At 40.0% G+C, this 15589-nt stretch overlaps 2 protein-coding genes across 2 annotated transcripts; one reads left to right on the plus strand and one right to left on the minus strand.

The window, feature by feature from the left end:
* The first annotated feature begins 1978 nt into the window (after positions 1-1978).
* On the plus strand, positions 1979-11962 carry akap12a (A kinase (PRKA) anchor protein 12a). Its single transcript, XM_030788635.1, has 5 exons — positions 1979-2089; positions 5268-5367; positions 5811-8284; positions 8339-9965; positions 11619-11962. Exons 1-5 carry the CDS (start codon positions 1979-1981, stop codon positions 11960-11962), a joined length of 4656 nt encoding a protein of 1551 aa, XP_030644495.1.
* Positions 11963-13812: 1850 nt separating this feature from the next.
* zbtb2a (zinc finger and BTB domain containing 2a) lies at positions 13813-15468 on the minus strand. The gene is made up of 2 exons (XM_030788664.1): positions 15296-15468; positions 13813-15004 (listed from the first exon to the last, which is right to left on the minus strand). Exons 1-2 carry the CDS (start codon positions 15466-15468, stop codon positions 13813-13815), a joined length of 1365 nt encoding a protein of 454 aa, XP_030644524.1.
* Between the last annotated feature and the right edge of the window lie 121 nt (positions 15469-15589).

The following is a 15589-nucleotide window of genomic DNA, read 5'->3' on the forward strand; positions in this document are numbered from 1 at the left end:
TAATATTCAAAGTGATACACACTGACTGCAAGTAATGCAGTGTGGGTTGTTTACCTTCAAATGTAATGGTTACAGATATCCAAAAACACCATTTAACCAACTGACCCACAAGCAAAACAGTTTAACTCCCTGGAAAAATGCATTAGCCTTGCATTTCCCCCTCTTTTTCTGTTTCTGTGTTATACTGAGTTGCCAATCAAACTGACAAAGAGTCCCTGGCTTTCTTCATCAGTGAAGTTTGTAGTCCTCTGATTCTCTGAATTACCTTAAACTACATTTCCTTCAGAATGAGATGGCTTCAGTAGAGGCTTTCCCAAAAGAAAATAGACCAAGCTGAGCTAAACAGGGCAAGAAAACGGTATTCTGTTAAGATCACATTATCTTAATGGGTTACCCAGTTTATCTGTTAGATCACTCAGGGACTTGCACAGTATAATGCACACCAACTCGTGTTTTTCTTAGGATTCACGACAAGCCATAAGTAATTATCTGGCAGTCTCAATCTTACTCAATTCTGATATATTTAGTTATTAATAGCTGTAACTTTACATTCATAGTGAATAATGACTACTTTGTTAAAGTGTCTTGCATCATGAGAGGTCACTATTATACATAAGAAATTGTCCTCAACTGACTCTCTAATGCAAAAATAAATGAAAAAAAAAAACCAGAATGTAAAAACATTATTAAAACATTATTCAGACCTTTGAGGAATACACTGTGTGGTACATGATTTTCATAGAAAAGGGTATTACAAAAATGTAAACTTAAAAAGAACAACTAAAACAGAACTTTATTGTTTTCTGACATTTTTTAAACTTAATATTCTTGTAAACTGTAGTGGATTCTTATTACTTGTCCATTGTCTATTACACTGTTCAACTGGGCCAGGGATGCGATGAATGAACTATTGAAATTGGTTGTGTGATTTCCTTGCATGAGGCATACAGCATGGGAAAATAACTGTCAATATATCCTGCAGCGACCTACAAACTAAAGAAGTAATCCAATTGGTATGTAGGAAAGAAAACACAGTAGAAATGCTACTGCTGCAAACATTACCTCCATCACTAATTTTCCACTAATCACAACCAAAATGTCTGTAGTGTGTAGATAAATTCGAAATGACCTTTTACATTTCTTTATCTTTGGAAATGACTTTGTGAGATTTTTTTTGTCAAGCTGACCTGTGGTAGCCTACTCTTAATGAGCTGACACCTCACCATAATATAATGAGGGAAAAAAGGGACATTCCCAAGTAATAGAGTTACTTCTTATATTACTACAGCTGAACATGTTAACTTTTTGTCAGTCTTCTAAAGTGTAGCAAAAGCGAACGAATGGTGTAAATCTCTCCCGGTCTTTTCCTGAAAAGAATGTTTCATTGACAAAACTGGAGGTCGGTGTTTCAGAATGAACATTGTCAGTGCAGAGATTCAGGAACATATTGAGGAACATATATACTGAAATCAAAGCAAGGGTTAAGAGTGCTGGTTAAACTGAGTGTGGGGCAAACATCGTTCTAACAGCCTGTGCTGCAGTGGCACCAACGTAGGCTATCGCCTTTCATTTTCAGCAGCACATTACAATCCTATACAGTCTTCAGTGAAGACAGCAGAGCAAGGGAAACATGACGAGTTTGTCATCAAAATGGATCGTACATATGCTGATTAAATTATTCTGAAGCTAAATGAAGAAAAAGAAAAAAGTTTACCTCGAGAGACGCTTCCGGCACTCATCCCAGGTCGTTCCTTGGTGATGCAGCTAGGCGTGCCTGGATCTTGTACATGTGATAGCAAGAGGAGGTTGTTATCTAAAAGAGTTTGCAGAGAGCTAGACTGCATCACTTGACAGTTCGACTGCCCTTGAGTGGTCAGTGAACCGCAAAGCTCGTTTTTGGATATTCCTTGTGGTTGCCGTCGTTTTCAGCTTGCATCAGGCAATTAGACAGAGCAAAGAGCAAAGCAAGGTTTTAAACATGGGAACAACATCATCGGCGCAGCGGGGCAGCAAATGTGCGGGAGATGCAGTGGCCGAGGAGTCGAATGGGGCGAATGAGATGCCAGCGGACGGGAATATCGATGACAAGGTGAGCAAAACTAAACTCTCATCCCTAAGGATCTTTCCAACATTTTGTGTCACGGCATCACAGTTTACATTAAAATAGCTTTTACAGTTGGAGATGGCTCATTTCCAAGTCCACTGTATCTTTCTATTAGCTAGCCTTTATGCTGTGTGTGATACTTTTAAACTCAGAGTTATTGTATGGATTGGGTTTACAGCCGTATAAACTGTAGCTTGGAGAAGGCTGGCAGAAGTTTGTGTTGGGATATTTGTCATGTTTAAACGGGCCTCTTTCTAATGTTACTCTGGTGTCTGTTTGAATGAGAAAAAATAACTGTAATTGTCAAAATTTCCAGTATAGCCTATTGTTTTGCGTCTTTTGGCGTTTGAATTTAAAGTTCCACCTAGCTTAAATTTGAGTAACATCTCCGCTGTTATCTTGGCTGATAAAAATGTCAGTCTGATATGAATTCATCAGTGATTTTAGTGTTTCATGTATTGTTATATTCTGGCATACTGTTCTGGCAGTGTCAGTTTGTGACTAAACCTGATAGTGTATAAAAGCTTGCTTGCTGATACAGGAAATACAAGAAATTAATGCGTTTCTTTTGAGAAAGTTTTGACAAAGGTCCTGTCATTCTTTATGATTGATAATGCCAGATTACTCTATAAAATTCAATTGAATTAACTGATATTTTTAATATTTACTGTCATACATTGAGGGCAGGGATTTTCTCCTCCTTTTGAAAACACACTCACTTTTCAATTACAAAGGGGCAGTAGTCTAAATTTGTGGCATTTAAAGAGTACCAAGCTTAAAATGTCTCTTTTGTCATTTTCATTTGGCCATGTATTCTTTTTGGCATAAAAAATAGTAAACTGCATGAAAATGATTAATCCAAAACTGATAGTTCTGTAACATTATATTAATTCCTGTTTAACTGTTGCATTGACAGCTCCACATCTATATGAGGTGTCCTAACTGAGCTCTTCATAAAAACCATATCTGAGAGTATTTGAATAATTTTAATGGCCCCTGGGACTTCATCTATTCAAAATGTTTTTTTTCCTTCCAACTATTCTCTCAAGCAATCAGAGGTTAATTCAGGTAAAACTTTGTTGTTATGAACATGCAATATGGAACTCACCAGTGTCATTGTGACACTCTCATCCCTAAGGACATATGGAATTTCCCTTCACTGCACTCCCACCACAGTACGCATCGATTTCCCATGTAAAGCATGATGAGGTCAGCCGTGGTTGAACAGGAAGTCTGTCGGTTGGCTTTCAGTAAGACTTAGGAAAGATAGCTGCTGCTTACATTGCATGGTTGTATTGATTGATCTTGTTGCTTTAATTAGCTCTAACTCTGCCTCATACAAAATGCATTGTGTTTAATTTGTCTCTCAATTAGTCAAATGCTGGCACAGTATTTTTAGGTGTATTCACTGTATATTAAGACCTCTTAATCTCTCTTGTTGTGTAGTTTTAATATCAAAGACATTTTGCTGTTTCAGTTGGGTAGATCATTTACAAAGAAGCTTTCAAACATACAATGGCTGGATAATGACACGTTGCAATAATTTATCTCACAGAGACGCTGGAATTGTCTCCATTATTTATAGGTTTGCTGGCAGTGGTGGATATCTATCAGAGTGCTTTCAGTAGGGAGTGACCTAATCAAGCATCTGCGTAATGTCAGAGCCATGAGAGCCTTTAGCTCCCTATATATTTTTCAGTACAAGGTATTATGACCATTTGCCATTGCTTGGATATTTTCCCCCAGTCAATGCTTGGTAAAACATTTCATGCAGAATGTGACTATGATTTTTACATCAGAGCACCTTTCACAAATTTACATTGTTCTGTCACAAGACTCAATGCAAACTTGTGCTTGCGTTAGGTGGGTTATCATTTGCATGAACCTACTCTTCTGTAACTATTCTGCAACCGGCTGAAAAAGCCCTAGTGAAACGGCAGGTTGATGTCAGCATCGCTTCCACTTTGCTTGAGACACTTCACCTTATTTATGAGTCAGCAGCTCTGATACAAAATTGTATTTAGTCATCAGAATTTCACCTCATTTCATCAAAGCATTTCAGCTGGCTGTGGATGGTTTAGTTAGAGTTGCGTGAGCTCTGCCAGGTTGTATTTTTGCGCTATTAATTTGATTGACAGTATTGAACCAAGACTGAGATGATATTTAGATTAGGAGGAGTTCATCAGTGTGGTGGTACAGATGATCAGTTTTCACTCATGGATATTTTTGAAATTACATTTTTAACCTCAAAGTTCTTGTTTGGGAGTAAAAAAAAAAACAACAACACTATGATAAGATTTGGTATGCTCACTCCTTTATGTGACTAAACTAAACAGAAGTGGTTCCATTAGCGTTTTAGCTATGAAAAGTCCAGCAGTGATTTACTGTAGTATTGTGTTGTTTGAGATATTTTAATGTGACGCATGAATCCTGGCTGGCCATGGTGAGAACAGGGTTCAAATCCACCACGTTTGTTACAGTGGTGCAGCTGACCCGGATGGCATCTGATGATGTCTGTCAGCTTCGGGGTTGCTGCGGGAAAGGAAGGAAAAAAGATCAAGGAAAGGTGAGTGTAGTGAGGATCAGTTAGTTGGCTGCGAATCGTTTCAGTGCTCACAGTAAAATCTGGCCTCTGTTGTTCTTTAACATCACAGTTTTGTGGTCCTGTTTGCAAATTGCAGTGGAGCAGGGCTGTAGTAGATAATGGAGGTTTTTGTTTTTACATTTTTTGAGTGGATCCTAAGCCATGGCTTTGAAGGGTTTAACAAATTCCCCATTAGACAGTGTAATGTAAAATGAAGTGTACTTGCCATGTAATTATGTGTAATTAAGTGTCAAATGGTATAAAGATTATGCACAAATTAAGAGGTTTATGACATAATATTTGTAAGAATCAACTTATATAACAATGTAAAATGTGCACAACATATGAGAGTTATTCATTTTACCGACTATTGCAGAACATGGTGTGTAATTATGATGCTCCTCAGTCACACTTATTTAAATATAAATAACATATGAATAGATCAAAATGATTAGGGCGAGTGTTGATTTTTGGTGTCAGTGAGAAATGAAGGTGTTGATTTGAGCGAGTTATTTTTCTGTGTTATTTTTCATATTCCTCATTAAGGGTGATTTTTTTCAATCATGTCTTTATGTTCAGTTGCTGCAGAAGAATGGACAGATCTCCAGCCTACATGAAAAGACTGAGGGCCAGGTAGATGAGTTAAATGGCCACTGTGAAGAGCAGGTCAATACAGAGGGTGAGTAGTATTACAGTGGTTCCCAGAATATTCTCCTGTAAACATTCTCAGTGTCCTTGGAACTTTGCCCAGTGTCTGAAACTGGTAGTTTGAATGTCATTGACAGGAATACAGGAATTAGCTGCAGTGCAGGCTCATCAGTAGCAACTGATACTATAAAAGGTTGATTAATAGAATCTTTGTGGTGGAGGGTTTCTTTGGTTCCTTTTACATATTGCTATTGATCATAATGTTCATAGTTCTTATCAAAAGATCAGTTGTGTCTACTGTGAGATTTAGAAATATTTAGCCTGACAGTGACAATAAACAAGATATTTTTTGATGATGCATATTTACATCTTTACATCTTTTCCTCTGGATTGCAAATGCAAACATGCTCATAGTTCCTCTGAAGCTAAAGCTATACTACATTTATCATATGCACAACTGTTCTCTCACTTCAGTTGGCTCTTCATTCGTGTCGCTGAAAGAAGACAATATTGAGTCACTCCAGGGAGACGGGGAGCCACTGGTGAAAGCTGAAAATGAGAAGGAACAGGCTGTTAGTACACCTGACATCACACTGAAGGAGGAAAATGAAGGAGATGAGAAAATGGATGACATAAATGAAGTTGGCTTCAAAAAAATCTTTAGATTTGTTGGTTTAAAATTCACTCTGAAAAAAGACAAATACGAAAAGCCAGAACTAAAGGAAACATCGACAAGTGAAAAAGAGGAAGGTGTGGTGAGTACCACAGAGGAATCCAAAGACACTCAAGAGGAAAGTGTTGTGGACACAGATGAGCAGAATACAGAGAAGAAAACATCTGATGAGCCAGTCTGTGGTGATGCAAGCCTCAGATCCGATGCTGCAGACTTGTCACCAAAGGAAGATATTGAAATAATCGTGGATCAAGTCAGTGAGATAACTGAACCTAACAAAGAAGCAACCTCTGACAAAGGACTCGCTGAAGAGGTATCAACTAGTCCACAGGTTGAAGAGGCTATGTCTCCAATTAAACGATTTTTCACACAAGGAATCTTTGCCAGTTTAAAGAAAAAGAAAAGGTCAACTGAAGAGGAACTCTCAAAGGAGAAGTCTCGAGAGGATGTCAAAACAATTGACAAAGAAGGGGGTGAGAAAGCGTCAGAGGAAGGTGCAAAAGATGTAAACAATCCATGTGTCTGCCTTGAAACCACTATACTTCAGGAAGGCACAGATTCACCAGCAATGAAAGAAGGTGATGGGCACAAAACTGCTATGGAAGGACAATCCCGACCTGAATGTGAACTTCTGAGTTCTCAAGAACGAGCTAAAGTCCAAGGAAGCCCACTCAAGAGGCTTTTTAGGAAACTTTCAACACGACGACAAAGAGAATCAAAGGCGGCTGAGACTAAGGTGACTGAAGCTGAGCAACCACAGGAGACCAAAGAGTTAGGTGAGTGCCTGAAGGTAGATGAGCCAAAGCCCAGTGAGGGGGAACAGGTGACAGATGCTGCCCAAGATGAGCCCAAAAAGAGATCGGATTCATCAGTTTCCTGGGAGGCATTAATATGTGGTGGATCTGGCAAGAAAAGGGCAAGAAAAACATCCGATTCAGAGGATGAGACAGCCAATAAGGAGGGGCTGGTGCCAGAAAAACCCAAAGAATCATCCCCAGGAAGTTCCTTGGAGGGAGATTATGACAATTTAACTTCTTCCAATGAACAGCCTGGAAGTCCTCTAGAAGGTGATGGAGGATCCACTTGGAAATCTCTGAAAAAACTTGTTACTCCCAAAAGGAAGGTGAGGGCTGGAGTAAATGCCTCCACTGAAGAGATACCCTCAGACAATGAAACAAGTAAAGATGAGTCTTCATTTTCCATAAAGAAAATCATACCTGAACACAAAAAAAGAAAGTCTGATGAAGCCCGAGATGAGACTTCCTCTGATGAGGCCGTTAAAGGTGTTGGATCAGAGGATGAGGATGATCAAACACCAGCTGTTGTCCCATTATCTGAGTATGAAACAAATGAGCCTGAAAACAGAAGAGAAGAGTTGACCCTTGAGATACCATTGGACATTTCAAAAGAAAAAGAAATAATAGAGGAAAAAGGTTATCTATCAATGTCTGAGGAGGCAAAACCCATTGAAAACTTAGGCTTAGAGACTTCCAAAGCTCCTTGTGATGCTGCCCCATCTGTACCACCTCGAGCCACAGAAGACTTTGAGGAATTTACAGAATTCATTAGCAAACACCAACAACTGAGTGATATACCCGAGGAAGGGGTATTAGAGGAAAGTGCTGTAACCCTGGTATCTTCTGCTGAAGGAAATCAGGATGACACCTTAGCTGAAGATGTTGTAGAGTTGACATCTGATGCGGTTACTGCTCCAGAGCATGTAGAAGAAGAATCCCTTGGGGATGAAACTACAGAAATGGTTTCTGCTGTCTCTCAGTTAACAGAGTCACCTAAGACTTCAGGTAATGCAACACCAGTGCCAGCTGAGTATGTTGAGAGAGAAACCGAGAGTATTCTGCGGGAATCTCTGGAAACTATCTGCATGGCTTCAGGTTTTCAGTCAGTCACTACAAAAGATGAGGTTGCAGATACAACAGCAGTTTTACTTTCTAGACACATACTGCATTCAGTTATAACAGGAGAGAGAAAGGTCTTAGTTGCACATGATAAAACAGATGCAACTGCCATATGTACAGGTCTTGTTTCTCAAGAAATAAGAGGTGTTGAGGAAATCCACCATTTGCCCATGGTGGAGGGTATCTCTGAAGTAACTGAAAGTATACCAACAGAACTGGTCTCTGCAGATGTGGTAGAAGAATCTGAAGCCGTAAGAGTTTCAGCAGGTGAGGTATTTACAACTGAGGTCAAAGAAATAAAGATTGATCACCAAGAGACGGTGTCACCCTTGATTGAAACTGAACAGCAAGCAGTTCCAGTACAAGAAGAACCTAGTGCAGAATCTGGTATAGCTGAGGTTGCTCATCTGGAGGAACTGGAGAAAGTGAAAGAGGAAAAAGAAGAAGTTAATGGGTTACAGAAGAGTATGCCTGTTCACGTAGCTATCACCAATGCAGTGCCAGGTGTGGCTAATTTTTTTAAGGAACAGGTAGTTTCAGAGGACACGCATTTGCCTGAGATTGAGGGTCCATTAAAACCAGCAACAAAGGAACCAGTCTGTGGACAACCAGCAGTTATTACTGAAGTTACAGTGGAGGGTGGAAATGTGCATGCACTTCCAAACGTTGAATTATTAACTGCAGATGTGGAGCATGCTGCACCTGCTAAGGTGGTTGAACATGTTGCACATGACATCACAGCCTCAATACCCGACACTCCCACTGAGAAATCCTTAGAAAAATCTGAAGAATCAATTGCAGTTGTAGCATCTGCAGTAGATCATCCAGAGCTGAAAGAAACTGTTGGCATTATTAGACCAGTCTCAGACTCTGTCACCTCAGAGGCAGTGGAGTCAGTGACAGAGGCTCCTATGGGAAAAGTGTCTTCAGTGCATTTTGTGGAAGATCATGAAATCCAGGTAGCAGTCAAAAATGAGTCACAGACAGCTGGAATCATTGTTGAGGGAGTGCTTGAAGTTGCAGCAGGTGATGACTCTGTGACTGTGGAACATCCAGAGTTTAAGGAAACAGTCAGCATTGTTAGGCCATTTTCTGATTCAGTCACTTTAGAGGCAGCAGAGACAGTGATGGAGGTTCTCACTGAAAAATTGCCTTCAGAGAGCTTTAATGATCAGCAAGTCAAAGATGAGTCACAGACGGCCACAACTACATCTGATACAGTGCCTGACGTTGCTTTGGCTGAAGAAGCTGTGATTATGGAATATCCAGAGATCAAAGAAACAGTTAGCACTGTTAGGGCAGTTTCTGACTCAGTCACTATGGAGGCAGTGGGGCCAGTGAGGGAGGTTCTTCTGGAAAAAGCACCTTCAGTGCATGATCAGGAAGTCCAGGATAAGTCACAGACCACTGCAGCCATTGTTGAGCCACTGCCTGAAGTTGCTTCAGCTCATGACTCTACGATTGTAGTGGATGTCTGTAAGAAAGAGGAGGAAATTGCTGAGGAGGTTTTGGTGCAACAAGGGACAAAAACAGAGACCGCAAAAGAGAGTAGCAAGGTTTCTGAAGCTGACAAAGTAGAGCCAGAGCCAGAAGTCATTGAACCCTGCAAGGAGAAAGAGACATCAGTCCCAGAAGCTTCACTTGATGCAACTGATATCAGTGATGTAAAGATGGCAGGTGAGGAACAAGAAACAGCGACGAAAATGATGACAGATCTTTCAGATGCAGCAGAAGATGTAACGGTACCTGATACACATGTGGAACAAAACAGAACAGAATATGTGAAGGAATCTGTGGATGGTGGAGTGGGCACAGAAAAGGACTCCGACCTCTCACAAGTACCTGGCAGCTATGAACAAACTCAGGGGCAGGTGGCCAAGAAGGAAGCTGAGGCTTTAATCACAACAGAATGCAGTACAGAACAAGAGAATCAAGTTTCTGAGACATGTACAGGGATTAATATTCAAGAATACGTGGCAGAAACAATCAAGGAGGAAGAAGCATCTACAATAACACAAGAAATTGAAAGGCCATCTGCGGGTACTGAGCTTCCATCAAAGGATGTGCAAGGGCCCATCAAAGCAGAACCAGAAGTTGATACTGCAGTTATGAAAACACCTCAGGAAATTCAAGAAACATGTGAAGTTGAAGTATCTTCTGAAACAAAACCTCAAGCTGACAAACAACTGCAACAGGCTGAAGAAGACATTGTAGCCCCACAGTCAGGAAAGGAGGTTAAAGAAAGTGATGAACCATCTGAAGAAGTGAAAGGACTGGCTACAGAAGCAGAACCAGCAGTGGTAGAAACTACACTTGACATGGAAGGAAAACAAGCAGAGACAGCAGGATCAGCTTCACATACAGAGGAGGCAAAACAAAGTGCATCAGATGAACCAGAATTACTTACAGCTGTTGATCAACAGAAGCAAACATCTTCAGTAACTGAATTACAAGTAAAGGAAGTACAAGCACCAGTAAAAAAAGTTGAGGTGGGGGCAAATCTTGAGGGTCAGGAAGAAGCTAACAATAAAACTGAAATTCCAGTGGGTCCTGAGGTGGAACCAGAGGTACTGACAATGCCTCAAGTGCAAGATAAAACCACAGATGCAACTGAAGTGATAGCCGCCACAATGGCAGGTATCACTGAGCCGATCGCAGAAACCCCCAGACTAACTGAGGCACTCTTAGACACATGTAGAATAATTGAGCCAGTAATAGAGTCACCCACAGTAACTCAGATAGTGGCTGAAACATCCAACGTTTCTGTGGCAAGCATTAAAACTCCAGAAGTAGTCACTGACCTGGTTGTAGAAACACCCATAGTAACAGAACCAACCACAGACACACCCACAGTAACTGAACAAATGTGTGAAACATCTAAGGGTCCTGAACCAAAGATTGAAACTCCAGCAGTCGTTGAACAAGAGTTAAAAAGTCCTCCGATATCTGACCAGGAATATGAAGCAGCAGAAGTTTCTCAGTTAAAAGTTGACATTCCTGCGGTATCTAAAGAGGATGTAAAAACACTAGCAATAACTGAACAGGAGGTTAAAGTAGGGGATGTTTCTGAGTCAAAAATTGAAACTCCGGCCATAACTGAACAGGAAGTAGAAAAAACAGTGGTAACTGTGCTAAAGGAAGAGGAGGCAACAGTTTCTAAGCTGGAAGTAGAAGTGTCAACAGTAAGTAAACCAAAGGAGGAAACACCAGGGATTACCAAACCTGAAATAGAAACAACAGCAAAAACAGAGGAGGCATTAGCAATAAACGTAGTTAGTGAACATGACGTAGAGACCCTAGCCACCTCTGAAACAGCAGTACAAACTCAAATAACTGAGATGCACACAAAGTCAATAGTGGCAACAGAAATAAAAGTACAAAGTGCTCTTGAAGTAGGAACAGCAGTTGTGACAACCGGTGTTCAGAAGGTAAATGTAGAAATCCAGACACAGGACACAAACCTCTCAGCTGAGACACCAGTAATTAAAGAACCACTCATAGAAGTTCAGACTTCGGTTTCAGAAACAAAAAAGGCAGAAACACCAATTGTGGCAACAGAAGCAAAGAAAATGGAAGAAGGAACCCAAGTTGGGGCACAAACTATAAAAGAACTGAAATCTGACAAACCAGTGGCAGCTGAATCGGAAGCAAAATCAACACTCTCAGCTGAGGTAGAAATAAAAACACCAGTAGTGACTGAAGTGGCTGTAGTAACGCCAGTTGCAACTGAGAAGGTGGAGACTGTGAATGTTGAACTTACTGGAAGATCTAAGCAAGATGCTGAAATCCTGGAAACGGTCAGTGGAGAATTGAAAGAGGAAACGCATGTCAGCGCGGCAGATACAGCAGAACATTTGACGGAAATGGAGGAAGATGTGTGGGAGGATGCTGTTGATGACATTAACTTCAAAGTTGATGCACAGGGTCAGGCCAACCAAGATGAAAAAGAGCTTAATATTAATCAGGAGCTAGATCTTGAGTTCCAAGATGCAGCTGATAAAAATATTGAATCATGCACCAAAAACACAACATGCTGAGGGTTCAGTGGGAACAAACCAATTAATTTACAAACACTGGTAAGTACCTGTTTACATATGCCATATTTCATACATGATGTCATACAAATATGCATATTTTAATGCATGAACCCAAATAATAACATTCATACACTTAATGAATATGAGTGGTTTAAGATAATTATGAACATCTTATCAATTTCAGTATACTTTTTACATGGGAGTTACAATACAATTGTTAATAATTTATTTCCATTCTGCGGATTCCTTGAGGTTGAAGAAGCAGGGCTGTGGTAGCACTGGAGGTGCTGGTGAGAAGAATCTTCTGTCGGTCTGTGAAAGCATCAGCCCTCGCGAAACTTTCTAAGGAAAGAATGCACAGACTGAGCAGGAATTTACTGTGAGGCCTCCCTGTGAAACTCAGTTTAACCCTGTATGAACAGGGAAGAAGAAGAAGAAAAAGAAGTACATTAGGGATAGATTACATACTATTAAAATCTACAAATGTTTTGAGCGAGTTAAAAATACCCTTTATACAGTAACTGCATAAGCATGAGGCAGAATTTATAAATCTATTCCTTAAAATGCAGCTCTACTGTATACCATAATCCTTGTCACTTTAAGTTTTCTATGGTAACAGTCACCTGTATCACTACATTCTTTTATCTTAGTGGGGGGCTGCCGGTCCATTGCATGTAATGATTTTAAATGTTTTATCCTTTGGTCTTTACCACTGGCATTAATTAGATTTACATTACCCACATCACTGGACCTATAATATTTTATAACTGAACCTTAATTAATAATTGACTTGCTTATATCAGCACGTAAAGAGTATCTCTAATGTGCAGTATATCTGATTTATTTAACACGAGGCAATTAATGGTAAAATTAATTTTTAGCCTCACTATATATGTTGATTTTTTTTTTTAAGTTTAGTTATATAAATGAATTCCTTTAAAATTGAGATACATCTGTATTCCACTGAGTATATTAATATGTTATCGTCTCATTTAATGCCTTATACTTGTATGTTTTCATAAGCAACGGTTTTTATTCGTTCTTATTGAATGACCTACTGGTCTCTAACGGAACACAATTATTTCAGGTTACATATTAGTTACGTGGTTTTACTCTTTGCGCAAAAAATGGAAAACAAATACAGCACAGAAAAGTGACGTCCAGGCAATCTGGTTTAATAAGGAAAGACTGTGCTAAGAATAATTAAGTAAATCACACGGAGCATCTCTGAAAGAACATGAAGACAAAAACAGAGCATAGTCACAAAAAACAGTTCTTACGTGACAGCAGCCAGCATTGCTGAAATTATATGAAATATGCAACATCTTGCCAATAGTGTATGTGCATGTCAAGGGTTGGTCAGGATAGCTTCCAAGGATTGGCTGTTAATCTTGAGTGTATTTTAACCTGATATTTTTTGTATAGACTGTATAACTATGCATATTTTATCTTGTAATAGTAACAAAAAACTAAATGTACAATGAGAATAGTTACTGGGTTAATTGTTAATAAAATAATAAAAACAATACTGTTCACATTTTATTTAAAAGAAAAAAAAAAGATTTAAAGGCCTGTCTCCATCAGTGGATGAACATTTTTTCCTTTTCAGTGTGTGGACATTCCCTTCAGCAATATATAAGCAATGGATCAGAGCTATTGCAGGGATCATATTTACAGTCAATTTGTCAGCTAGAATTATTTACAAAATATTTTATTTGTTCAAAGTCATTTGTAGAAAAATATACATATCCAGTTGGAAAAAAATAACAAATGTTGCTGTGAATTTTATAAAAACACACAGAAATATTAAAAGTATTTCAGTTTTACATTCTCCATCAGGAAAACGTAAGTTACAGATCCTCTGAAGTTATGGTTACTGGGGTATCATTTGAATCTGATCCTTCAGCTTTTGAAACCACGTTATCAGCAAGACTTGAGGAACTTTCCTGCTCTGGACACTGATGTTTCAGGACCTCTGAGGGACTGCTGAAAGGTACTGCGCACATATTACATTTATATGGCCTGCTGGATGACAGGAACAGCGCCTCAACCTGGCTGTTTTCTTCACCACCACATAGCACCATGCTCTGCTTGTTCACCATTGTGTAGGATTCTGCACTTTGGCTCAGGCAGACGTGACGGGCAGCTTGGTTAGCCCTGCAGAAGCTCTTCCCACAGCTACTGCACCTATAAGGCTTCCCTGTATGGATGTACATGTGCTCTCGCCAATGGCTCTTCTGGATGAACTTCCGGCCGCAGGTTGGACACTCAAACTTTCGTCGCTTCACCTCACGCTCCATGTCCGTGCCCTCTAGATTATCAATGTCTGCAATATCTGAAGGAGGTGGTGTATCCTCTGCTCTGACATGCTGTTCATTATCACTGACAACCTCATTGCTGAAACGATGACTGTCTTCCTCTGGTCCTTGGTGCTCCAGCTCCATGACAGAGCCATCTCGCATGGGTGAAGCGTGGTCCTCTGGTCCCTGGCTGCTATGGACATGAAGGAAATGTTCTCTTAATTTACACCTCTGACTGAAGTGGCTTCCACATTGATGGCAGGTATAATGTTTTCTTGAGGAGGAATTTCTCTTCATGATACCAGGCTTGACATTTTGGATGGTGTGAGAGGCGAGGTTCTCCGTGGGTGAATCTTGTGCTTGTTCGTTCATAGTGTTCATATCTATTTGACTAACTTCTGCGAAAGTTGTCTGGTCTACTCTGAGGTCACATGCCACATACTCATTTTTATTTACAGAACATGTTTGGCGTTGGCAAACTGACTTCCTACTAGGCATCTGACATGCCTGATCAGATATCTGGATACCATAAAGGGAATTAGCCAATGGGATGCACTGGGACTCAGGGTGGATGAGAAGGCTTGCCTCCTGCAACAGAGGGTAGGCATGTAGGAACTTCACTCCCTGTTCCAAACAATGGGGATCAATAAACTGTGGCGTCAGTTTTCCTGTGTACATCAGGTTAAGAAGGTAGCTGAAGATTTCTGGTTGTATATCTGAGGGTTTCAGTCTGACACATTCACTAAAAACAAAGAGAAAATAAATTATTTGCATTTGGGGCTTGACCAAAATGTATATTTAAATACTTTAATAATTAACATAGAAACACTTTTCTATCATAACAATTATCGTATAAAGAGTTATTTTTCTATCGTGACAGAATCTGAAAAAAAAATCTAGATTTTTCAATGGGAGAGGAATGTACCTGTATGGTTTATTATAACTGTGTGTCCATGCAAATTTTTATATGAAGACTATAGTATTTACTGTTTGCAACAGCTTTCAAAATACTTCTTTCCTCTCATGAAGTTACCTGTCCTGGTGTATAAATAGCATTCTGAAATAGTTTGAGAATGCAGCAAGTACTGCCTTGTGCGCTTTGAAAAAAACATCCCCGATGGCCACTGTGCAGTCACACAGGAAACCAAACTCCCTCTGAGCATTCAGTCTCTGGAGGAGAACAAGACCATGATGGGCCATCTCCATTCTTCAACCTACACGCAACACATATGCGCAGAGAGAGAAAAGGGGGGGGGGGGGGATAGAGAGATGGGGAGAGAGCGTGGGGGGGGGGGGAGAGAATGGGGAGAAAGCGTGAGAGGGAGGG

This window comes from Chanos chanos, chromosome 1, assembly GCF_902362185.1.
Source record: "Chanos chanos chromosome 1, fChaCha1.1, whole genome shotgun sequence".
In the NCBI taxonomy this organism is placed as follows: Eukaryota; Metazoa; Chordata; class Actinopteri; order Gonorynchiformes; family Chanidae; genus Chanos; species Chanos chanos.